Consider the following 23,889-nt stretch of genomic DNA (forward strand, 5'->3'; position numbering starts at 1 on the left):
TACATTATCTAGAGCTATAATAGAATCGATTCGATTCGAAACAGCATCTTGGCGAATCGCGCATGGTATTATTGGGGACTGTAATGTGTTGGTGTACATGCAGTCGGTGAGTTGCATATCTTTGCCGGAGATTCAACTTAAATATTGACCGCCAGTGACTTGACCCCACACAAAAGCAGCAACATCGCAGAGCAGCCGTCACAAGTATTGGCAAAGCATCTCGACGTTCTTTGAAGCCGCTGGTGTCTTTTTTCCGACACCCGAATGCGTGACAAGAAACAATGCCAGGTGCCAGCCAAATGAGAAACCCGGATGCAGCTTCCTAATATTCCGTGTCTCGATCTGCTCCAAGGAGGAAAGTGGGCCAGTAACCCCGCCAAAAGGCAGGTGCCTTGTTGCGAAATGCATGTCGACTATTGATTGACTGCAACTGGCGCATGGCACCCGCACTTCCCCGCGACCGCACTAGCTCCTCAAGGCCAGACTTTCTAAACTTGCTTCCTTTCCTCTTACCTCGCCTCGCCGCCCGAGTATCACGGCATTCAACCCAAGAAACCATCGCCCCACGTCGAATTGGCACGCTTGCGTCCGGTCCCTGTCTTTGCAGGCAGTGACAGGCCCCAAAACAAGTCTGACACCTGCAGCCTGCTGGGTGCGGTTTGGCCATCTGCCATCATCGCAGCGCAAACTTGCCCCGGCATCTAACCACGGCACCGCCCTCCTCCAACTGCCCAATACCTGGGAACCTGCGTCGTCACGCGACGTTTTGCACCTCATCTTATTCCCTGCTCATTTCGCTTCGTGGTCCGCTGATCAGGCGCCCCCCTCCCCCCTCCCCCCCAAGTCCCAAAAGGAAACAACGAGAAAGACGTGGCCATGGGCAATAACCATTCCAGCGCCGCCAAGTCGGGCTCGTCGGGCTCCCCTGGTGCCCCGCCAAATGATTCGGCGAGCTCGACGGGCACGACGTCGACGCCTGCCGAAGGCCACGGCCATCATCACCATCACCTGCTGCCTCATCGCAAGGAGGCCCGGAACCATACCACGTCGCACGCAGCACATAGCTCCGCCGCGCCCCCAGAGCCGTCTCTTGCCCAAGCGACAGGCTCGACCACCGTCAACCGACCAAAGAGCTTGCCCGGCACCGCTGTTTCCTCCCTGAGCGGCTCCCCCCATAGCAACATATCAACTCCTTCCAAGCCGACAGAAGCTCGGCCCGTTCGAGACGAACCAACGAAGCCCGTCGATGTTCCCACCGAATCAAGCTCACTACGTCCTCACAAGGAATCTCACATTTCCGCCGCACCAAAGGGCGGCATTGATCCATACCTCGTGTCCAACAACAGCCTCACAGACATGTATCTGCGAGGTCCGCCTCGGTTGCCGCTACCGATCGAGGAGGAGGTCCACACACCCGGTTCGCCAATTCTGGCCCCGGAAGAGGGACTTCCAGATGTTGAGCTTGGTGAATCATCTGATGGTTTGACGCGAAAGAGCTCCGCCGTCAGTGCGACCACGGTTGACGACGACGAGTATGAGGAGCTGAGGGTTGACAAGACTAGACCAGTTGTTCCCACAAAGATTGAATGGAAGCGCGGCGGCGACAAGATCTATGTGACCGGCACCATTTTCCAATGGAACCGGAAGCAGCGTCTGCATCCTGTGTGAGTATCCCTCTTTCATCACATCCCAAATTGCGTGGGGCTCGGAAGAGCGAGCTTTGCTAACATGCGACATTTACAGTGAAGGAAAGCCCGGCCATTTTGCCACCACGGTGTATATTCTGCCGGGAACGCATCATTTGCGTTTTCTGGCGGATGGAATTATGCAGACATCACCGGACCTGCCAACAACCGTCGATTTCGGAAACAACTTGGTCAACTACATCGAGGTCAACCCTGACGATGCGCTTGTCGAACCGCAGCAAGGCTCTATCGTATCCAAGACCGAGGAGGTCCAAGTAGATGATTCCAAACCCCAAGTTGGATCAGAACCCAAAGAACCTGCCAAGTCAAAAGGCAAGCCCGTTTTGCCGCCAGAAACATATGTCAGCCAGATTCCTCAATATCTGATAGACTTTGATCAACCCGAAGAATCTTGTGCCTACAGAAACGCTATCGGTGCTATTGAGAAATTGCCCACTCCTCCTAGCTTGCCGGGGTTCTTGGGCAAGCCCATTCTTAACGCGGCTACACTGATGAAGGACGACAACTCTGTGCTGAACATGCCGAACCACACGGTCCTCAACCACCTGGCGACGAGCAGCATCAAGAACAATGTTCTTGCTGTATCAGCAACTACACGATATCACAACAAGGCATGTATTCAATGTCGGCCACCGGTGCTGTCTATGGAAAGCTAATATGCCCCCAGTATGTCACGACGATAATGTACAAGCCCACCTCAACGGATGAAGGTTAATGTTGTTGTTTGTTGATGTATGGTTGTGTTGCAAAAAAAAATTGGCGCAGTAGATTTCTTGTTTATATTCAGTCTCTGATGATGGGAGAGTATCCCAGTTTATACGGCGAAAGGGGCCACTTGAAAATTTGCTTGTGGATGGGAATGTACGCAGGCACTAATGACTACAACTATTAGTCGATGGGGCTACACAGGTTGGCAGCGGGGATAAGCGAACTCGGCTCAATGTTATGATGAAGACGTACCTGGTAGCACCCCCGTTGCACACATGTGTCTCCGACCTACCACTGATTTGACGTTGAAATGCCTTGTCACGTCTCGCATTTTATTCGTCTTGAGAATATGTATGGTACATCAGTCCCTCCACTCGACATAGACCTCGTCGGTCCTGAACCTCTGCGTGCAAATGCTCTCCTCCAAGGGCGTAGTGTATCCCGTCTTGTAGGCCAACAATCCGGCCTGGGCAATCATGATGCCGTTGTCAATGCAAAACCTCTCATCGGTAGCATACACGCTGCCTCCCCTCTCCCTCGCCATCAGCCCCATCATGTCCTGCAGCCTCTGGTTGCAGCCCACGCCGCCGACAATCAGGACCTGGCTGGTGCCGACGTGGGCCATTGCGCGCTCGGTGATCTCGACGAGCATGGCAAACACGGTCTCCTGCAGGCTGAAGCACAGGTCCTCGGGGGTGTAGCCGGCGGCGCCCTCCCCGGCGGCCCTCATGCGGGCGGCGAGGGCGTCGACGGCGGCCAGGATGCCGGAGAAGGAGCAGTCCATGCCCTTGACGGTGTAGGGCAGGTCGAGCAGCCGGCGGCCGGCCTTGGCCATCTGCTCAATGTTGTAGCCGGGGGCCGGGTCGTTGCTGATGCCGAGGGTGCGCGCGAAGCGGTCGAGGCAGTTGCCCACGGCGATGTCGAGCGTCTCCCCAAGGATGCGGTAGCGCCGCTCGGCGTAGGCAATCACCTGGCTGTTGCCGCCCGACACGTACAGCACGACGGGGTCGGCGGCGCCCGTGACGTGCCGCCCCATCTCGATGTGGCCGACGCAGTGGTTGACGCCGACGAGCGGCCGGCCCCAGAGCAGCGACAGCGCGCGCGCCCCGACGGCGACCGACGTCAGGGGCGCCCCCATCCCGGGCCCCCGCGTGAAGCAGATGCAGTCGACGTCGGCGGGGGCGACGCCCGCCGCCGAGAGCGCCGCCCGCGCCAGCGAGGCAAAGTGCGTCCGGTGGTGGTGCGCCGTGTCCTTGGGCAGGAAGCCCGCGCCGGGGGGGGGGACGAACGTGTGCCGGAGGTTGGCGAGGATCGTGGTGCCCGTGGGCGTGTGCTGGATGACGCCGATGCCGAGCTTGTTGGCGGAGCCTTCGCACCCGAGGGCTATGAAGGACGTTTTCGGCGCCATGGGGTTTTTTATTAGGGCCGTGGTTGTTGCCGGAGGAGCGGCATGGGAGGGAGAGACTGCGTGTGGTGTTGCGGAAATTGAGAAGAAAAAGATGATGTTTGGACTTTGTTGGAGGGGTCGTGGAGGGGCAGGTGGATTGAGGTTCGGCGTTGGTGGGGCCCGACCTCGTGGGTGGGCTGGGCATTTTGCGTGACTGATACCTGCGTGTGCTTCGCGGAGGCAACTGACGTGTTACAATGTCCCCTCTGGTGTGTTGAGGCTCCAATCGAGTATCTACAGGGATATATATCTTAAAAAGGTACATTAATTTATTAGTAAATTAAGTGGTTTTAAGAGAACTATCAAGATAATATGCTATAAATCGCTACATCTAACTCAATACAGCCCTTACGCAATTAGCGGGTCGCCTTGCGGTCACCCGCTTTCAGCATGGGTATTGTGGGGCTCGCAACCTCACTGGAGCCTTGACACACCAGAGGGGACGCGCTTGGGTGGAGGCTATTTAGACGCCCGACTTGAAGAGGAGTCTTTGGGATAGATGCCCCTGGCAAGATGAGCAGATGACTTGCAACTAGAAAAATTGCACCTCGTAATGTATACTTTGTGTATCGATGATATGAGCGTCTTGAGAAATACAACAGACCACAGCAGCCTACTGCCATTTTTTTTTCTCAGACATTATCCTACCCTAGATATGGACAATGCTAATAAAACCAGTCACGGCTATATTGAGTGTTTCCCTGGAATACTGCGTGCAAATCTTTCCCATCGACCAAGTTTTCCATGGCCAGTGCGTGATTCAACACCTATTCCGCTAAGCTCTCAACTTTATACAAGGGGAAAAAAGAAGTTTTATATCCCACACCCGCTTTTTTCATCTATAGTCTGGCAGAATATATTTACCCACCGACAAGCACACACTACTATGCTATAGTATGTTATAATGTAAAGCGCCATGGCTGGCCAAATACGTATTGCCTCTTTTCTCATGGTATTTCTTGCCCCCTCCACTCCCGCCTGCCGAACACCTGCCCGGCTTTCATCATGTCCCAAGCACGCAATGCACAACTTTATGCCGTGCATACCCCCCACCAACGCAGTTGGCCTCTGGCTTCAAAACAGACAACTACCTATTACTTAATAAATCGGAGCCAAAGTAGGTTTGTGACAGATGAACTTTCAGGGCTTTGTTTAGCTTGCACAAGACTCAATCATGATACGTCACTCTCCGCCGAATGTGACCTTGACGCCATTGGCTGGCATACGGGTATTGCTACACAACGAGCTGACTGCCGAAAGCCTACTGCCACTGTTCGCTCCAGTATCAGGCAAAGAGGAAATTGGTGGCCGACGGAGAGCGAAAACGGCACGTTGACAAGTAACCGGAGCTGGCTCAGCTTCCTGCCTTACCTCTTTAATATAATATATATGTCAAGGTTATCCCTCCGCAGTGAGGATAAACTAGCTCATAGTGTTTATTTTTTTGCTAGTTCTTCGGTAGGCTAGTATATCCAACGCATCACGATGCGTGTACTTGTGTATATTATGTGGTTAGTTACGCTTCTCTGGCCTAAATACAGCTAAAATATAATATTCGATATCTTAAATCTAGCTCTTTTTTTTTTTATTTTCTTTAATCAACTTGATATCAAGGTTACTCTTCGGTACTAGATTAATTGAGGGTAAAGCGCTCGTAATAACTAGTTGATAACAAAAGCAATTTGCCATATTCACATGTAGCATCATAGACCTCGTGAAATCCGCACATGTGGTCAAGTCTGGTGCTATTTAACATAAGCTCGCCCCCGGCAGGGCCCCTGGAGGGATAATTTACAGCACCAAGGCTTTATTATTTAGCTCTCCGCTTTGCCTACCCCTAGGTCAACATTTCGTTGGCATCAGGGTCTCGAGTTGCGTATTACTCTCACAGGGTATTCATCATGTACGAGATAAACGCTGCTAGTCCAGGAAAGCTCCGGTGTCTAGATGGATTCACCACCACCCCCGCTGGCGTAGCTTGGACCAGACCATGCGGCAATATAGGCGGCCATCCGTTGCGAATTCAGACTTTGCAAAAGTCGTGCTCGCTGTCCCCTGTGAGACTCTGTCAAACTACCCCCGTCGTCGCAGCAGGATGGGGGATTAGACGCAACACACGCCGCCCGACCCTACCGAGTTCCGTCTTCATGCTTCGTCCTGGAGCGCCAATTCCTTTGCCTCATACGTTGCCGCTTTCCGGCCGCGTCTTACACCCACTCTGCCCGACACCAGCACAGGCGAGGTACGACAAGATACGGTGCGCATAGACGCACTGTTGGGGTCCTTGACGATCCCGTGCGCAATACACTGCTCACGTTCTTCCTTTTAGTCTCGTCGGGTCTCTTGACTATCTGGTCATGTTGTCGACCGAGGCTTTGGTCGTTGATGCCGGGAGGCGCGAGGCTTCAAACAACTTCACCCATGGCATGTCGGCACCACAGCCCACGTCACCTCTCACAATCTTGAGCCTTCCATTAGATGAACCGTCTTGTACGATTTTCCCATGATGTCTTTGGCGTTGTAAACATTTACATCATCCGGGCGTGCCGGCGACCGGCTCGAAGAAGATCCTTGCTGATGAGACTCGATCCGCAAGAGCACCATGGGACATGTGAACACAGACTTCGTCCGTGATAGTTTGGCGTTGTGCAAAGGATGTACAGTCTTGTTCAGGGCTTTGGCTGTAGTTTGCTGCACAAGCCCCAACACCTCCCTTGCTGCCCTGGCCTTTATCCGCAGCAGTTTTTGACGACAAAGTAGGGCATGACCTCGCCAGGCCAGCCGTGCGGCATCAGACAGAGAAAACCGTCAAGCGCCGGTACTTCTGCCCGCGGCCTCAGTACATGACACGGGACAAGCTTTTCAGGCCGGGGCTTGTTTCTCGTTGGCCGCGAGCCATTCCGAAGCTTGCCATCCCGCATACCCCGTGCCTGCTTGTGTCCGCTTAGGCCGAGTTCCAACAGTGATTAAACTAGGCACAGGAGGATGCGATTGTCAGAAGCAAAGGTATGAGAGAGGGCAAAAGTGGCGGCGGCATTGCCACGACCCAGCTTGGAAAGGGATCAATTGATACTTGTACAAACAGCCAGAGTAGAGACGGGAAGCAATGTTGCCTCCAACCAACCCACCCGCGGCGCCCCACAAGCCGTCACTCCTGTTGCTCCAACAAAACCCGCCAGGCATCTCCCGGCCCCGCAGCCACAAGAAGTACCAAAAAAACCACCAGCACATCAACTCTCTTTTTTTCCTTGCCATGCTTCCCATGCACCTGGAGATTATCTCTGCGTTTACTCCCATTCACTCGTTTAGTCAGACCCCCGCTGTATCCCAGGCCTCTCGGTAGAAAAAGTGAGTCGGAAGGAGAAGAAAGAAATGGCCCCCGGCTCGCTTCCTGATGCTGCTGACACATGACTCTTGGCCCAGGAGTTGATGTCACCTGGATATCCGCCCGCATACGGCATCTGCTCACGACATGACCACAGGACACAGCAATCACGGCATTGCGTCCCGACAGTAGGCATACACACCTTGCTACTACGGGGACACGATTTGCAAAACACGCTACCGCAGCTCGGCGGCCGGGCATGCGCTCACTCCACCATGGCCTGACGACGGACAATCTCGGCCTTTGAACCTCTGTGCTCGATACGACTTCAAGAAACACCATCACAAGAGCAAGCGCGGAACAGCATTCGAGGGGCCAAACGGGCCTGATTTTACTATTTTTCTTCTTCTTCTTCTTCTTCTTCTTCTTCAATGAGTGCCTTCTGAAGGCTCTTTAGGTCTGCGTCTAAAAAGGATGGCCCAACACTATCAACTGTCAACTCCCGACTCCGCGCAAAATGCCTATCCCATCCTGCCAGCCTCCCCCATCTGCCTGCCGAAAATTCATGTACTGTACAGTTCCAGGCTGAGCTCGGCTACTTGGAGGAAAAGTCTCTCCTCCGCCGAAGCGACGCTGGAATGCTCCACTCATCACTGGCGATGAGAAACGACGACAAAAAAGAAAAAAAAAGGACAAAAAGACACCACCGCTCTATGAGGAGTCTCAACAACATCAAATCATACAAACACACGTCCATCACTGACTAGCTGGCCGCGCACAAGAAGCCGTCTTCTATGACGTTGCTTGTGCTTGCGGTGCTGCCGGGGGAGGTTGTGGTAACGCTCTGCTACTTGTGGCTTGGGCTTGGGCCGCTGCCGCCGCGGGTGCCGCCTCGGGAGCAATCGAAGGCCGTCCTCCGCGGAACATGTACGGGCTCAGCGGAATCGTTGCCCTAAACTTGAGGGCTCGGGTATCGAACGGATCGACTTCGTACACAGGAGGGTCGACGTCCTCGTCATCAGAGTCGTATTTCCACCGATCGGAATAGTCGCTACTCTCCTGCCTTGGCGGTGTTGCCATTCCTCTACGATCAATCCACAGCCGTTGGAGACGACCGATTCGGCGCCGGAATGACGGCTGATTTGTCTGTGGTTGGTCTTGTGAAATGGTGCCCGCCTTGAACTGGAAGACGGGAAGTCGGTGTGGCTTATCAATGTCCATGGGCTCAGCTTGTACCTCATCCACATCCATCTCCTCAGAAGAGATGGACGCCGGTGGTGTCATCAAATATTGAGTCTTGGCTGGTCGGAACTTGAGTTCCGTACCTTGCTCCTTCACCGGCGACAACGGACCTCGAGTGAGATCAATGTGGTTCTGGTTCCACCTACGGTGGTTTTGGACCTTGTTCTCGATTTCTTCTCGCAGCTCGTTCTCCTTCTGTGCCAGCTGATCAGCCAGCAACACAAGGTCTTGTTCGAGAGAACGGCCATCGGATCGGGCAGGCGCCCGGAGCTGGGTAGCCTGTTGTCTCTGCACATTTGAAGGTTCTGCGGGTTTGCGTTTTTGGGGCTACAAGCAATCAAGTCAGTATGCAAGAGTTGCTTTTGGGGAGCGCTCGTATGAGGTGGTGCTTACCTTTTGGTTTACAAGGTCTTCATCCTCGCCCTTGATACCCAGCCTCAGCTTCATCTGCTTCAGTCTGGCTCGCTCCTCAAATACGGCCCGGTCCATGTGCAGCACCTCGCGCTTCATCATCTCTCGTTCAAAAGACAGTAGCACAAGCTGCCGACCATCCTCGAGCTCTCGCCGGAGACGCTTTAGTGTCTCGGCAACTTTATTGTCCCGAGCCCTCGTCTTTCGGGTCTGTCTGGCCTCTCTTCTTCGGAAACAGACATAGGGGTCGGTATCGTCTGTCTCTTGATGTATCTCAAATTTGAGAGTAGGGTGCAGCGGCTTGTTGCCCTTCTCCTGGCGGGCGTTCCTCCAGTACTCATAGATTGCCTTGGCATGCTGGAGAATTGAGGTGCTGTTGAGGTGATTGAGCGACGGGACCATCATGTCATAGCCGACAATGGTATTGTCGACTGACGCAAATGGAGTCTGCTCAGCCGCCGTATCTTCAAAGACTTCCATGATTCGCTCAAAGTCATCTTCTGACAAGGGGCCTCCTGTCGGGGACTTGCCATTGTATGACTTGAGGAATTCGGTGTCCCCTGTGCTCATATCATATTGGCAACCGATGCATTCTTCTACAGTCTGTGAAAACCGGATATATGAGGATGGTTGGTGAAAGTTACTAGGGTAGAGTGCATCATAGTTGATGTCACTCTCCTTGGGTGGTGGTACAGGAATTTCTTGAGTATTGCTGGTTCCTGCATCCTTGAGAATGCTCTGCAAATGGTATTCCTATTGGAAGGGTTACACGGGTCAGCCAACAGCTTCCGTTACAAATTGTTCGCAATTGCCATTGGGCATGCTTGACGTGCCGGAGCCATATCACGTGCAAGGGCACGTGATATCAGAGTGCGAGATAAGGGGAAAAATATGCTCACCTTTTCCTCGGCGTGCTCGACACCGGTTGAAATTTGGTTGTCAGAGCTGAGTGCTTCATATTCAGAAGGATCGATTTGATCCTCTCTCAGCACAGGAAGAGGAGTTTTGACACTCAACTTCTTGACTCTGACCTTGCGTGACGACATGGTGCCGGGTGAGCCAAGGTCGGCGTCAAGCCAGCGGAAAATCCGCAAAAAAAAGCGATCAAGTCATAAATAGAGTCATGCAAAGTTGCCTTTTAGCAAAAGAAAGATGGAAAAGGCTCTGTGGTGGCTCTTTTTTGATGGCAAAGTTGTCCCGGCCGACGGGGTGACGTTGGGGATGGTTTTGGCGCGCGAAGAATTTTCACCGGGTTGCAGGCGTGGAAAGAGGGCGGTTGACTGATGACGGCGAGTAGTTGGCTGCTAGTTGCCAGTCGGGGTGCCAGGCAGCGCCGCTAGAGACTTTAGGGAGGGAGACAAAGTCACTGACCACGGCTGCTTGGCGGGAATGATACTTGTGGCGCTGGGGCCACCGCCTCATTTTGCAACCCTCTTTTTGTCTTTTTAGGCCTGACGCGCCCGAAGAGAGGCCTAGTCACAGCTGCACCCAGCAAAATGTGTGCTCTGGCAGCTTCTGAAGTTCCACCCGGCCAGCACCAGTTCGCCTGGTGCGAGCCACCTGGAGCACTTGCTCGGCCTGGAATGGGGAATGGGGTGTCCCTGGCTCTGGCGTCGCCTGTTCACAATTGTGGTAGCCGACGTATTGCCGACTTTCCCACAGCGGGCAAGGTAGCTGCGCCACTGACCGTACTACACTTAACTACTCCGTAGCCACACCTAACTAGCCACAGCTCAGCTTGGTAGCAGCTCACATACATGTTGTTGCACGGCAGATTGAAATAACATTCGAGCTTCTCCAAGGCTAAAAAAGTTGGCCAAGCTTTGGAAATATATCCTGCCAATGCGTAGCGAACACGTCCAGAAAAAAAAGAATTAAAAAACATTCCATCCTATCCTCAATAGACTCGCATGTATGCATCCTACTCCGATTGTACAGTGCTTGGTGCCTGCCAAGGTCAATTGGCGGCCGCCCTCACACAACTGGCCTGGGCCTCCGACATGGCGTCAGATGGCCCGTGCTCCGGGGTCCATCCATGACCACCACGGCCACCCACGACCCCTCCAGATTGCACGCCGAACAAAGCAGCCCTCAGCTCGGCCAACCCTACAAGCCCATCAGCCTTATCGCAACTCTCCACGGCCAGCTTCCCTCGCCGACGTCCCAAGATCCCCATCGCCAAACCTCGTACAGCAGAAGCTCACCCACCGGCCATTAATCGTCACAGGCGCCCGTCTGTGCAGTCCACTAATCATGGGCAACACCACCAGCCAAGTCCTGGACAACATCGTCCAAGGTTCCAATTGTGAGACTTTGATCCCCTCCCCAAAGTGCCGGCCCCTGGTCTCACTCCCGCCTCCCCAGCGATGCGATTTTCAATCGATACTAATTCCCACCTCGTGCAGTCGACAGAGAAGAAGTTGACCGGTTACGGAAACGGTTCATGAAGCTTGATAAAGTACACATCCCAACCCTTTTTCTCGAGGGACAGGAGCAAAAAAAGAAACAAAGAAAACTCACACAAGATTAGGATAACTCTGGCACCATTGAACGCGACGAATTCCTGAGTCTTCCCCAAATCTCGTCCAACCCTCTGGCTACACGGTACGGCAAAAACAAAATAATCCTGGTTCCTCTGACGCCCATGGGTCTTGTGTAAAACTAACGACGGCGTGTCGCAGAATGATTGCCATCTTCGACGAAGACGGCGGCGGCGACGTCGACTTTCAAGAATTCGTGTCGGGCCTCAGCGCATTCAGCAGCAAGGGCAACAAGGAGCAGAAGCTCCAGTTCGCCTTCAAGGTATACGACATTGACCGCGACGGGTACATCAGCAACGGGGAGCTCTTCATCGTGCTCAAGATGATGGTCGGCAGCAACCTCAAGGACCAGCAGCTGCAGCAGATTGTGGACAAGACCATCATGGAGGCGGACCTGGACAATGACGGCAAGATTAGCTTTGAGGAGTTTACCAAGATGGTTGAGAATACCGACGTGAGCATGAGCATGACGCTAGGTGAGGGCCGCCTATTTTTTTTCCTTTTTCCCTCTTGATGACGATTTTTTTCTTTTTACAAGCCGATTGAGATGGTTGAGAGCTAATGAATGGGAATTTTGAACAGACCAGTTTTAAGATTGGGTTTTGGTTGGGCATGGGGAGGGGGGGAAAAAAGAAAGAGACGTCTCTGGAAGATTTTGTTGGCTTTTTCTTCTCCTTTCGCCCCGTGGCGTCGTGGTGTTGGCATGGAAAAAATAGCATCGTGATAATGAGTATCGGCAGTGACTTTGGATATACCCAGGGCTGCTCTGTGTCAGGGAGGACTGCCGTGATGTGATTTGATGTGTGGCATGTCCCGATGTTGAGGCCGCGGTAACCGACGATTTTTGAATTGGAGATGGGGGCTTTCGTACGAGCACACAAAGACGCGGAGCGAGAAAAAAGGTCTCAAATAAAGGAAAACTTTGTCACCGGGTATGCGATCCCCCAACTCCATTACAAAAAGAGGCTCTATATACAACCCACAGGTATGCACACACACACATACACACACACACACACATATATATATATATGTACTCGAGAGAATCCCAGCTACAAATACAACACCTGTCGCAATTCTCCTCCTGCAGCGCTTCTTCCCCGTCCTTGACGCCATGACGACCAACGCCCTCCTCCTCCTCCTCCACGGACCGCGTCCTCGCAGGCGCATCGTGCCAGTTCGCAGCCTGCCTCCGAAAACGGTCATGGCAAAGGTATCCCTGTACTCGTCCAGCAGGGCCAGCAGCGTCCTCCTCCGGGCCTCGTCCCGCGACGCCAGCCACGCGACCACCACCAAAACCGGCACCAGACACAGCGCCTCCTGGAAGACCTCGGCGTACTCGGCGCGGGCGTCGTCGTACGGGGCCCGGATGCAGGGGGCGTGCGCCTCGGGCCGGCCGATCAGCAGCGGCAGCAGGGCGGGAGTCTCGTAGCGCGAGCTGCGCAGCGGGGGGCCCGCGGCGGTGAACTTGTTGAGGGCGGCGCGGGCAATGGGCGAGTCGGTCTCGCTGCTGATGGACGCGAGGCGCCGCATCCACGGCTGCAGGTCGATGCGGGGGTCGAGGACGCTCTCGCGGGTCTGGGGGGTCAGAATGGTGCTTCCACACGAGTAAAAGAGACGTACGAGGGCGCGACATCACACTGGCGTAGGCGTTGGCATCGGTGGTTTTTGTTATACATATACTGTGTGTGAGAAGGGAGGGGGAAGAGGCACATCTGCAATAATTATTATAAATAATTATATCCCGGGTGAAACGCCTTGGATTTACGGGCTACATGGACACTTGCCCTTTTTCTTTTCTCTGCGACAAGAGTCACAGCCCTTGGTCTTGGGAGACGACGTTCCCGCCATGGCGACCTCTGAGAGAGCCGTTGACGACGGATGGGAGAGACATGGACGGCGGTGTAGGCTCCGCATCGCAACGGATACCATCACCCAGCGCTGGTCAGTGTCCAGCGGACGACCTCGGGGTCGCTCGACGGTTTGGCGAGGGAGCCGAGACTGAGAGAAGCATGTCACGGCTTGCCACCGCCTTGCTAGCCGCTCACTTGCTCGCGCGGTGCCATGACAGAGATGATGATGGTCGTCGGCAGTCGTGAGGTTTGGGTTCAAGAAAAAGGCGGAGATGACCATGTCGACGGAACAAAGTTGCCGAGCGCCATCGCCGACCCAACACGGGAGATGCGCGACGGGGTCTGGAGTTGTGGATACGCAGCCTCGAAACTCAAAACGAGCTGCGGCGTGGCATTTTGCGCACCATGTTCCGTGCTGTTGTGCAGCAGGTTGGCAGCAAAGATTGTAGGGCAAGTCAATGGAGATTTGGCCTCGGCGGCGACGGCGTCCCGCGCCGACCCCGGGTATCCACAGCCCGGGAACGGGACGGGAACGGGGACGGGGACGGTACACGTCCAAGGGTGCGGCGACGGGATATCAAGGGAGGCTTTATCCAGCATCCCCTCTGGTTCTAGTCAGCCCCCTCTTCGGCAACAGCGGCAACGGGTCAGTTCCAAAACCACGTCCTTTCTTAGAAAGGCATCTACTCAACTCCAGCCCAGCCAAGCACGCACGACCCCTCAAATCCCAAACATGGCCAAAAAAAAGCAAATCACCACGCCACACACCTAAAGGAGACGGAAACCGTCGTCGTCGCCCTGTACCGAACAAAAAGACGGGGTGGCCACAGCACGGCTGAAACACACTTGCCTCCCGCTGTTCCCGCCTGTCGTTGCACCTTTTCTTGCGTTTTTGGAAAATGCGAATACTGTATTCTTGGCGTCCTCAGATGAATGTGATGTACGTGCAACGAGCCCAAGACGCGGGACCGCCGTGCTTCAGCAGGGGCCGAGCAAACACGGGAGAGAGTCAGCGTCTCGACGCATTCACGCACGGGCTGCGGTGCACAAGCTGCAGTCTGGTCAAGCTCAAGCTGTCAGGCGGATGGCGGACGGCTGGTCCGAGGTGTTTGGCAAGACGAGCAAAGTCACACACGCTCCGTCAGTCAAATTGGGCAGCAGTGCAAAAAGAGGCGACACGCGCACAAAGGGCCCCGTGTCTCGTTTTCCATGAGACAGCTCGCGAAGTAGCAGGCAACCGTGCTCGAGAGGGACATGCTGTTTTGTTTCGCGAGTCCAGAGACGGAGAGACCTGCAGGGCCGGCTGCCTGTCTCTCCCATCTTTTTCCATCAGAGCCACCTGGGGCATGCCGAGTCGTCGCGGCACATGAGGGCGGGTGCCTGCAGAACGGGGGTGTATGGCGAGTAGAGTAAAGTAAAGTAAAGTAGAACAGAGCAGGGCAGGTAAAGTAAACCAAGTAAAGTAAAAACAGAGCAAAGCAGAAACGCACAGAAATACGAACCAAAATTCCAACAACTCATCCTCTGCCAGGCTGCGCAGGCGAGTTTCTGGTCCCCGTCTCGGCCGGCCGGGGGTCCCTGCAGCAGAAACCAAAGTAAAAAGTAAGTTAAGATAAAAAGCAAAAATGGTCTCAACGTCTCTCGTCGTCTCGCAATTGGTTACCGCGTCCCAAGGTGTCGGTTTCCAGATCGGAAAAAAAGGGGGGGGGGGGGGGGGGTGCATCAGCCAAGTCCGGGTTCGCAGATGCTCATGTATATACATACACGCGCGGTTTGCGATCTTCCCGGCATGCTCCGTGGACAAGAAGGACCGGTTGACACTTTTTCCTTTCTTCTTTTCAAGCTTACTGCTGGGTCCTTTGTGCATACTTGCATGTACATGCACATCCCATTGGTTGTGTTAAGGCTGCAAGCTCGTACCGGTAGGGATTTTCATCCAATTAAAAGCCGGATAATAAATGGTACTTTATTTTATACTTAAATTACACTATAATAAAAGTCCTAGTTAACATTCTAATTATAAAGAGCTACATCCCATACATTACACCCTTGACGCGACTAGCGGTCACTTGAGGTACCTAGCTGCAGTCGATTAATGTGGGTCCAAGTGACCTGCTTGCAGCCTTAACACAACCGATGGGATACACCAGGCTGCACGTTGCACACACTGACCCCTTCTTCCCCCCATTCCTCCGTAGCCACGGATCTACAGCGCCGATCCCCAAAGCCAAAAGAACCAGGTGGCTTCAATGTTCCCTCCCGGCAGTCGGGAACCGTGGACTCGGTGGCTGCTCACCCCGGTGCCAATCGCACCAGTTGACCCTCCAACTACCGAGCAGCACCGTGCATCTACAGCCAACATTTGAACCCGTCCTACACTCAATTGCACACGGGTGCGTCATGACGCCAATTTCTTGTCCGATGCGTCTATACGACGCGCTCTTCTTGGCATTTATGCCCTCGGCTCTGCCTGGCCTCATGACTCGAAACAAAAAGGAAGCTTTCCACATTCCCACGTGTGCAATCATGACTACATATTCTACTCCGTACTCTGTACACGCAATGCAACACGGCTCTTGCTATCCGCCGCGACATGACTCCGTGACGAATGCCAGTCAGCCTTGCCCTCCCCACGAGTCCTCTGTGAAATCCCCAACATGCCTGCTGCACCTCAAATAGAATATTCGACAACGGCAGCTCAAGTCCGTGTATTTCCTTTTTTTTTTTTTGTAATTTTTTTACATCTTTAGACCATGGGCCCCACGGACGGTCAGAGTCAATGCGAACAAAATTCCCCTGTGCGCCATCCAGTCTATCCGCCATGCATATTCGAGTCAAATACGTCGTCGACGTCGTCACAATCCAAAACCAAAAAAAAAAAAAAGCGCCAACACCCAATACGAATCCATACCATCTGCTAGCTTTCCGACGCCCGTCGTCATCTCAAACAAAAGAGTACAAGGGCCTGCCGTCATGCAACCCTCCCCGTTCTCAACGCCTCCATTGTTCCCCTGTTATGGCCCTTGGCGCCCTTGGTATCACGCGCTGCAATGCTCCCTGATAATGACCCAGACATAGTTCCTGTATCCGCTGTCGCCTGATGAAATGAGATAACCAATGTGAAATAACACAGCACATCTACGTCGACTAAACATCCCTAATTGTCGCCATCATCATTCTTGATTGACCTTGGAATCGCCCGTTTGCCCTTGTTGGCGTCGTCGTCGTCGTCGTCGTCGTCGTTAGCGTCCTCGCCGCCCTCGCAGGTGTCCGTAGAATTAGGGTAGTTGCGCTCTAGATGCAAGTTCCGAAAAAAAAAAAAATATGAATAGAAATAGAAACATGGGCCACGTGCCCACCGTAATTCGCAGGAGCTCATGTGGTTGAAATTCAAAAGAGTCTATGCATCTGGTGGCTGATCGTTTGGGGCTGCCTCGTTTTATCACTTGGGGAATAGGTCAAGACATGCCTCCAAGGCTATGTTTGCAGAGACCTGCATTAGCTTCTTCAAGTGCTGGTGATGTGATCAACGTCAAGCATACCTTCTTCAATTTGCTCCTCCCACACCCCATATTGATAGTCAACCAGTCCGTGACGCTCGAGTCCGTCGCAAAGTCGTACCAGTTCGTCGCCTAGGCCCTCAATCTGGTCCTTCGTCATGAGCCTCTGCGAGTTGGATATTTGTTGTCCAGAAGTCATGAGCTGTTTCTGCTGAAACGCCAACGATAGCCAGCCATGATTAAAATCGTTCCAAAGCTTCAACCTCTCTTCATGCAACGACGGGTCGTCTTGATGTAGCCCTAGGGGACTGTTAACAACCCTTCATTGGCCAGGACACTGTGTTTGTTCTTACCTAGCTGAGGGACCTGAGGCAACAGCCACTTGGACAATTCCAGTAGTGTGTTTGACGCCCTCTCAAGCTGCCCATCAGACACATCCCGGAATACTGTTCCCAGCTGTCGCTGGTAACTGCTCCACTTCAGAGCAATGGCATCGTCGGCATCGCGACTGTCCGACATTCCAGCGTTGGCATCTCCAGACTGCTGTAGTTCCGACATGCTGCTGGGGTAGCCTATGCCCGTGTTCTGATGCTGATATGAAGTACTAGAGCCCTGTCCGGATGCTTGTAAGGAGGTTGCAGCGCCGCCAGATGTATCAGAGGCAAAGTAGCTCGATGCCACGTCTGACGGCATCATCTGCATCGCTGCATGTTGCCGCGGCGTAAATTGCTGCGTATCATAGACGGCCTGTTGTGCTGCCGTGTGCGGCGGTACGTTGTACATCATCATACTTGCGTTGTAGCTACCGAGTCCTGGCGTCTGCGTCCGCGTGTCGCTCCCGTAGTCAGAGCCGTACGCCAAGAGAGTAGAAGACATCGTAGAGGCAGAATATCCCGAGGGAGGAGGGTCCTGATAGTAGCTGCTATAGTTACCGCCCACTCCCATGCTTCTTGGAATTGATGTTGACAGGTTCAGTGGCGTCGGGCGATAACGCTCTGTTGTGCTGCCGCCTGGAGTTGCTGGAACTGGTAGCGAGTATCTTGATTGTGAAGCCTGATGAACGGGTTGCTCATTCTGCTTCCCGGCTCGACGAGAATGGTCCATACCACGCCAGAGCAGTCCTCGCCAGGTTTTCAAGAACTTCGGCGTCTAGGTTACACCTTGTGTCGGGGAAAAAAATATGTGACACCTTTCCAGCCTTCAAAAAGAGCCACCAGTCAGGCTACAAACCCGTTGTATCGTCTTGAGGGTCACTAAATTTGCTCGTGGTCGACGGTCCAAATTGCGAACTGAGAGCAGGAAACAACAAAGCGCACTACAATTCGTTTCCCAAGATAGGACAAATGGCGAATGTGGCCTGTGGATAGGATCCGAAACTTTTTCAAAAAACGAAAAAGGAAAAAGAGAAGGAGAAAGAGAAATAGGAAAAAGAATAAAAAAAAAAGCGAGTGTAAGAAGACTCTGGTTATTTCTGCGGCAAGCCCAAAACAAAGACTGAAATGGTGCTGGCAAGTCGATCTTATGTAGCTGTCTTTGACATTCATAGGCATAGTCGCATTGCATGTGTGTTGATTGACGAGGGCCTCTAAGAGTTGTGTTTAGCGGCGCCACGAGTCGTTCGGATTCTTGCCTCCCGGGCGATAGTATCAGTTTATGCTTCAGCGTGTAATCCGTGGACTGAAGCACAAGTCTGAAAAGATTTAAGCAGGCAACTTGGGTATCTCTGGGACAGGGCAAGGCAGGCGGCGGGCGGTTGGAGGTTTCGTGGGCTGTGAGAACCGCCTTTACGACTCGTACTTGTGATCAAGTATTCCGGAAACCTCGATCATCAGTCCCTCAGCATAACAATCTTAGCCCCTTGCGAGATGCCCGATCTTGCTAGGGTGTTAGAGAAACGACACCAGGGTCTTGGTGGCTTGCGAGGCAGAGACCGAGTCAGTGTCCCAATGCCTGGTATATTGGAGCCCGAGGACTTTGAGAAGGAGGGATGCCTGAACCGTTGAATTCAGCCAGAGCCGGATATTGAAAGGTGAGACGAGGAAGACAAGTCTTGAATTAACAAAAACAACAACATTTACATGTAATGGCACAAATACTCTAGAGAGGTTGTCAGTTAGAGGAGTGCTTCGGGTCTTATACAGCCCAAGAGATTGGTGGTGCCCACGGCCGCGGTGCACGCTAAAGGGTGGGCAGACATCCAAGACATCGACCACTTTCGCCGTGACGTAAATACTTATCCGGAGAGTGTGCCAGCGCCAACATAGGGACCTTAGGGTTCGAGTGCCTCGTCCGCTGTGGCGGGACTGGTTGACCATCCGCTATACTGGCCCAAAGAGGGTTGGATTTGACATGAGCACGGATAGTAAGTACACCACGGGCCCGTGTGGGATGATTCAGGTCATGACCCGGAGGCTTGAGCCTGCTCTGGACTGGTCCCCTAAACAAGCAACAGAGTGGTCAACGGCGAACGGACAAACCAGAGCTAGTAGCCTGCTAGGCTTGATGAGACTAACACAACAGAGTTTTGTTCGGGGAGTGCAACAACGCCTGCTACTCCATAGTCGGCCTGGATCCGCACCCACTCCCGGCACCAGCCCTTGTCCACATGGGCAATCAGTGACGACGGTTGGCAAAGGACAAAGGGGGTATTTCTGGGCAGGCCACAATGTGGCTTGCCATGGGCCCAAAGACATTGCAACTAAGCTTGTGTGAAGGCAGAGAGGGGACCATGAACAGCGTACTGTACGGTCTAGGGCTTTTGCCTAACTTTGAGGCTGTGGTCAAAGAAAGACACGCATCCAAATAAGGCGAGCCTTGGTCAGGCACAGCTTATGCCGGTACTTTGCTGAGGCCCGCGAGTTTAACACCCTGATTGACTTATTCCTGCTGCCGTGTTGGGCATCCTCACTCGTTCCGGAATTGAATATACAAGAATGCTCTGCAGTTGAGGTTCAGGCGGTCGCAGGGGTAATGTAGCAAGTTTTGAAAAGAGTGAATGGGTCTTCTCGCGATTGCGCATGCATGGAGTTAGAAACAGGTTCAGGCTTATGGCAGGGTGGGCGTGTATCAAAGGTCGACAGAAGCAAAGAGGCCCGAGTAGGGAAGGATATGGCTGGGGTGGGGCGTGCGCTTTGTCTGGGTCAAAGTTGCCCAATGTCAAAGGCAGTTGAGCGGTCTGGTTGAGACGAGATACAATACGAGCAGAGAAACTTGAGACAGAGCCTGGCAACATTTTGACGCAGGCATTCGTAGTGATGAGTTGTCGGGACGTGGTAGCTTGCTAGGGGTTGAGTTGGTCCAGCTTTCTCTCAGAACTCCAGACCAAACCGGAAAATAGACAGAAAAGTTCTCAGTCTAGCTCAGTCAGGGTAGGCTTGAATTCCCAATGAAAACAAAAAAGACATCCGGCGCTTATCAGTAGCCCAGATTGCCTTCATGCTGCGAGACATACCACGCCGCAAGTCGTCGCAATGTGGATTCTCGGAGACGGCGGACAGAGGCTCTGCTATTGCTTCCTAGTGTACAGAGGCCGGCAGAAGCTGCAAGAAAACCGTGCCGAATTGACCGTTAGGCAGTGACACGTTTGGGAAGACGTCGCGTGCCCAGATCCCACTTGCCGTGGTTTCTTATACTAAACAGTAAGAGGTGCGTGTCGTTTGCTTCCAATTGTTATTTTTTTTTATTTTTTTTATTTAGCTACGCGTATAGCTCGAGTACTGCGTGGCCGGCGACAATAGAGCGTGTTACTATCAATGATAGACATGGACCACAACACTGGTCAGTGGTCGGTTTGCTCCGTAGAAGATTTGGGGACAGGTGAGTTGCCATGAGTTCTGATTCCGTAGAGTGTCTGGTAACTTATTATGTCCTTGGCCAAGACGAAACGGTCTGGAGCCGCTATAGAAAAGGCCGTTAGCGTTAGAGAGGGTGGGTAGACGAAATATCGAAGGAAAGGGACCGAAAAAAAGTCTAGCCAAGCCCTTTTCCTGAACTGCTGAAATGAACATGGCCTGATGAGCTGGAGAATCTCAGTACCACTTACCCAATGACGCCCACTTGATCTTGACCATGACGGGAGGCTAACTGGGAACTGACCAATGGGCCAAGGTAGATTAGCGGCCAGAGAGCCGCGATGATGGGTGGTGGTGCGGAATGAGCGGCGAGAGAGGCGCCGACAGCCATGGGATCGGCATCAACTGGCTGACTCCGGCCCACGCTATAGGTCATCTGGCGAAATAACGTAGCGGCTGCTGCTGGCACTTGAGCTGTACCCGTCACTCCAGCATTGGTGTCACTCCGACTCCAAACAGCCATTGTCCTGGAGCTGAGCAGTGACGGATTACGACCCAAAGTGACACATTGAGACGAGGACCTTGGCTTGGGACTTTGAACAAACGCTACGGCCTGTGTGTCCACGTGTCTTGCGGCGGGGGCGTTTCGAGGTGTCGAGATTGTGTGTACTGTGAAATAACAGAACCTGGCCTGCCATTAGAGCCTTGATCCCTGTATGTGCAAGACATATCCCGTCCTCACCTCTTCAGCGTTTCATTTTGTCGCCAGCTGGGTTCGGTATGCTTTGGAGGAATAATTCGGAGCAACTTGCATGAACATTGGAAAATAGGGTACCAGGAATTAGTGGTGGGTTGAAGTGGAACTGGCGAACCATTGACCAGTGACATCTGTTTCTTTGACATCCTCTATTATTACTTTGGGAAGTCACGACGGAACGTTGCGAGAGGGTCTACAGACAGGGAGGGCACTTTCCACATGTAAAAAATGGTGCCAGACCTGAGTACAGATGTATGTACATACCTTTGTACCCGAGGAGAGCTTTCCTGGTCCAATGTCGGCATCGGCGCCTGCCTGCCTTGCAGGAGAGTGACAGCAGCGGTTGCCGTCCAACTACCAGGCTCTTGGGGTGTGCTCATGTATCAAGTTGAGATGGGAGGCATGAGAGGGAATAAGGAGACGCTTGGATGCCTTTTCACTTTGTTCACGTCCCGAACCGACCTCGTCGCAGACACTCAAGCTCCTGGTGAGTCTCAAGTCTTGCTCGTCTACAGGCACTGAAGTACCATAGCTCGGCACCTGTTGTGTATTTTCCGGCTGGACCAACTATTCTGACCCCATGACTGCTTCGTTTCGCTCCATGCCGAGGCTGCTTTTCTGTCCGACGCTGAAGCCGCACCAGGAATAATGCCAGAGTTGGATTTGGTTATTGAGCTAAAAGACCTTTGGGATCTATGTATAGTCGACCGATGAAGGGCTACGAGGCAAGCCAACAGAGAAGCGAGGTGAACATTAATGGGCATTACAAACCACGTTAATCATTGCACTAGCAGGACCAGACAAGAAATCTGTAAAGCGAAGAGTCTTAATGGTCATGGTCTGCGACGAACCCACTCAACTGAAACGTTGGCCTCCAGTATTGGCAGAAAACCTTGGTCCTGAATCCATATTATACGGCAGATGCTGTATCGTTGACGCCGTCTGAGTGGGTTATTGTTGCAAGCAGACACCATTAATGACATGATACGCGCAACATGTCTGTCGAGTGTATACTTTATTGTCTGCAAGAAGAGGCCCAAAGCAACAACTGGATCCCAGAGAGTTATGCGCAGTTTGCAGGGTCAACTCTTGCCGGCACTTGTGAGAACCACGGTCTCCGCTAGACTTGGTTCGCATTTGCATGAGTACGCAATATAATGTGTTTGTGAGTCGAGACCCAGGTTGTGCTGATGCTGGACGCATTCGCATGCAGTCAAGCCAGGTACGGTTTTGCATGACTGCCCAAGAACGCAATACTAAACACCAAACAGAACGTCACTCCATCCCAATTTGCCAGAAACATGCTCTTGCAGTTGTATTATTTGACCAAGGCCTCCTCACTTTCCGGAACATGTGCGAACCCCCCCTTTCATTTTGTTTGACAATACTTTTGGGTTCTTGCGGCGCAGTGCAACGCTGCAACTCGTAGGCGAGAAAAATAACACCAGACGGTTTCACAGGAAGGCTGAGAAATGGAAATGGCTCATTGCTCGGTCCAATTTGCAGCGCGGTATTGACAGCAACGCACCCCTGCGGTCCAAGGTTTCCGGGCCTGTCAATTACGGCGTGGTCGAATGCAACGCTGAATTGGCATGTTTATCATTATCACCCACGAACAAAGAGCGCGCAGCGCATTGCATCCAGGAAGATCGGAACCTGGACACGCAACACGGCCAATGCTGTCCTGCAATAGTACCAGAACTTGTGCAAGGCATTCGGCGGGTTTGGCCATATGGCAGGGTTCCGTCTTTGCTGTGTCATTGACGCGCATGGCCATCGGATCATGTTGGGTACTTTTCCGCCCACATGTGCATGCTGATGCAATTGGGCCCAATTTAGCGCACCAAAATTGATCTCTGGCCGTTGCATGATAAATCCATGGGCGCTTTCAGGCACAGCCCCACATAATGCAGCTTGTTTGCCGGCAAAGTCATCCAATCAGAGTATGCGATAGCCTTTGAGGCTTTGAGACTTTGATGGTTAGATGCATTGATGCTTTCTGGCGCCACACCCAGCCAACAAGTCAACATGGAAAATTTCCGTACACAACAACTAAAAGGTGATGATGATGCTGGTTGAAACCAATCAATCACCACCTTGGGAGACAGTCCAGATCCGGACGACGCAGACGTGCTGGCGCTCCAAATAACAATAGCCGGGCATGGGCTTATTCTTGTATTGTGCTGTCGTTGGACTCTGACTTGACGTGACTGGGCAGGCGCCGTAACATGGCCATGGGACTGTCTGAGCCGGAATTTGAGCGCCAAAAATATCCAGCCACAGGTCGACTGGCCAACTGGTGCAACGAGCGACTCCAACCAGACGTTTGAACTCCCCCGATCCAGCATTCCAGGTGGGCCCTGCTGGGAAAAGGGTCCTGCCAGGTTTCGAGGTTACAGAAAGGGGATCTCCGGCAGGGTACTCCGTATTGGACAGAAATACCAACCACAAGTTCGTCGGCCCTTTTCAGCCTCGTGGAGCAGCACATGGGCCGAGTTTGCAGGCAACGCAGCATTCGAGATGCCTAGCTCCCTCGTAGTTCACAGCAAAAACCTCATTCAAGGCCCTGCCGGCTCTTGGCGTCAATGGACGCTGTTTTACTTGGTTCC

General features: G+C 53.1%; 8 protein-coding genes across 8 annotated transcripts; 3 read left to right on the top strand and 5 right to left on the bottom strand.

The window, feature by feature from the left end:
• Nucleotides 1-70: 70 nt before the first annotated feature.
• On the top strand, nucleotides 71-3,487 carry GAL83 (galactose metabolism- protein). Its single transcript, XM_007808612.2, has 3 exons — nucleotides 71-1,664; nucleotides 1,744-2,317; nucleotides 2,374-3,487. Exons 1-3 carry the CDS (start codon nucleotides 877-879, stop codon nucleotides 2,419-2,421), a joined length of 1,410 nt encoding a protein of 469 aa, XP_007806803.2. The 5' UTR covers nucleotides 71-876; the 3' UTR covers nucleotides 2,422-3,487.
• Nucleotides 71-3,900, bottom strand: KAE1 (putative tRNA threonylcarbamoyladenosine biosynthesis protein kae1). Its single transcript, XM_066117897.1, has 2 exons — nucleotides 2,667-3,900; nucleotides 71-2,585 (listed from the first exon to the last, which is right to left on the bottom strand). The coding sequence occupies exon 1, from the start codon at nucleotides 3,820-3,822 to the stop codon at nucleotides 2,776-2,778; it is 1,047 nt and encodes a 348-aa protein (XP_065977689.1). The 5' UTR covers nucleotides 3,823-3,900; the 3' UTR covers nucleotides 71-2,585; nucleotides 2,667-2,775.
• A 1,398-nt stretch (nucleotides 3,901-5,298) lies between these two features.
• Nucleotides 5,299-10,745, bottom strand: EPL1 (Enhancer of polycomb-like protein 1). Its single transcript, XM_066117898.1, has 2 exons — nucleotides 8,822-10,745; nucleotides 5,299-8,755 (listed from the first exon to the last, which is right to left on the bottom strand). Exons 1-2 carry the CDS (start codon nucleotides 9,407-9,409, stop codon nucleotides 7,979-7,981), a joined length of 1,365 nt encoding a protein of 454 aa, XP_065977690.1. The 5' UTR covers nucleotides 9,410-10,745; the 3' UTR covers nucleotides 5,299-7,978.
• Nucleotides 10,746-10,921: 176 nt separating this feature from the next.
• On the top strand, nucleotides 10,922-12,789 carry CNB1 (Calcineurin subunit B). The gene is made up of 5 exons (XM_066117899.1): nucleotides 10,922-11,144; nucleotides 11,245-11,297; nucleotides 11,370-11,443; nucleotides 11,521-11,855; nucleotides 11,962-12,789. Exons 1-5 carry the CDS (start codon nucleotides 11,093-11,095, stop codon nucleotides 11,970-11,972), a joined length of 525 nt encoding a protein of 174 aa, XP_065977691.1. The 5' UTR covers nucleotides 10,922-11,092; the 3' UTR covers nucleotides 11,973-12,789.
• J3458_003681 (uncharacterized protein) lies at nucleotides 12,151-13,038 on the bottom strand (the record flags this gene model as incomplete). Its single annotated transcript, XM_066117900.1, has 2 exons — nucleotides 12,151-12,957; nucleotides 13,021-13,038. The coding sequence occupies 2 exons, from the start codon at nucleotides 13,036-13,038 to the stop codon at nucleotides 12,151-12,153; spliced, it is 825 nt and encodes a 274-aa protein (XP_065977692.1).
• J3458_003682 (uncharacterized protein) lies at nucleotides 12,797-13,878 on the top strand. The gene has a single exon (XM_066117901.1). It carries the CDS (start codon nucleotides 13,155-13,157, stop codon nucleotides 13,476-13,478), a length of 324 nt encoding a protein of 107 aa, XP_065977693.1. The 5' UTR covers nucleotides 12,797-13,154; the 3' UTR covers nucleotides 13,479-13,878.
• A 2,796-nt stretch (nucleotides 13,879-16,674) lies between these two features.
• On the bottom strand, nucleotides 16,675-17,836 carry J3458_003683 (uncharacterized protein; the record flags this gene model as incomplete). Its single annotated transcript, XM_066117902.1, has 3 exons — nucleotides 16,675-16,709; nucleotides 16,775-17,032; nucleotides 17,086-17,836. 3 exons carry the CDS (start codon nucleotides 17,834-17,836, stop codon nucleotides 16,675-16,677), a joined length of 1,044 nt encoding a protein of 347 aa, XP_065977694.1.
• A 2,388-nt stretch (nucleotides 17,837-20,224) lies between these two features.
• J3458_022449 (uncharacterized protein) lies at nucleotides 20,225-21,072 on the bottom strand. The gene is made up of 2 exons (XM_066123031.1): nucleotides 20,775-21,072; nucleotides 20,225-20,629 (listed from the first exon to the last, which is right to left on the bottom strand). Exons 1-2 carry the CDS (start codon nucleotides 21,044-21,046, stop codon nucleotides 20,482-20,484), a joined length of 420 nt encoding a protein of 139 aa, XP_065977695.1. The 5' UTR covers nucleotides 21,047-21,072; the 3' UTR covers nucleotides 20,225-20,481.
• Between the last annotated feature and the right edge of the window lie 2,817 nt (nucleotides 21,073-23,889).

Source organism: Metarhizium acridum (genome assembly GCF_019434415.1).
Source record: "Metarhizium acridum strain ARSEF 324 chromosome Unknown scaffold_13, whole genome shotgun sequence".
NCBI lineage: Eukaryota > Fungi > Ascomycota > Sordariomycetes > Hypocreales > Clavicipitaceae > Metarhizium > Metarhizium acridum.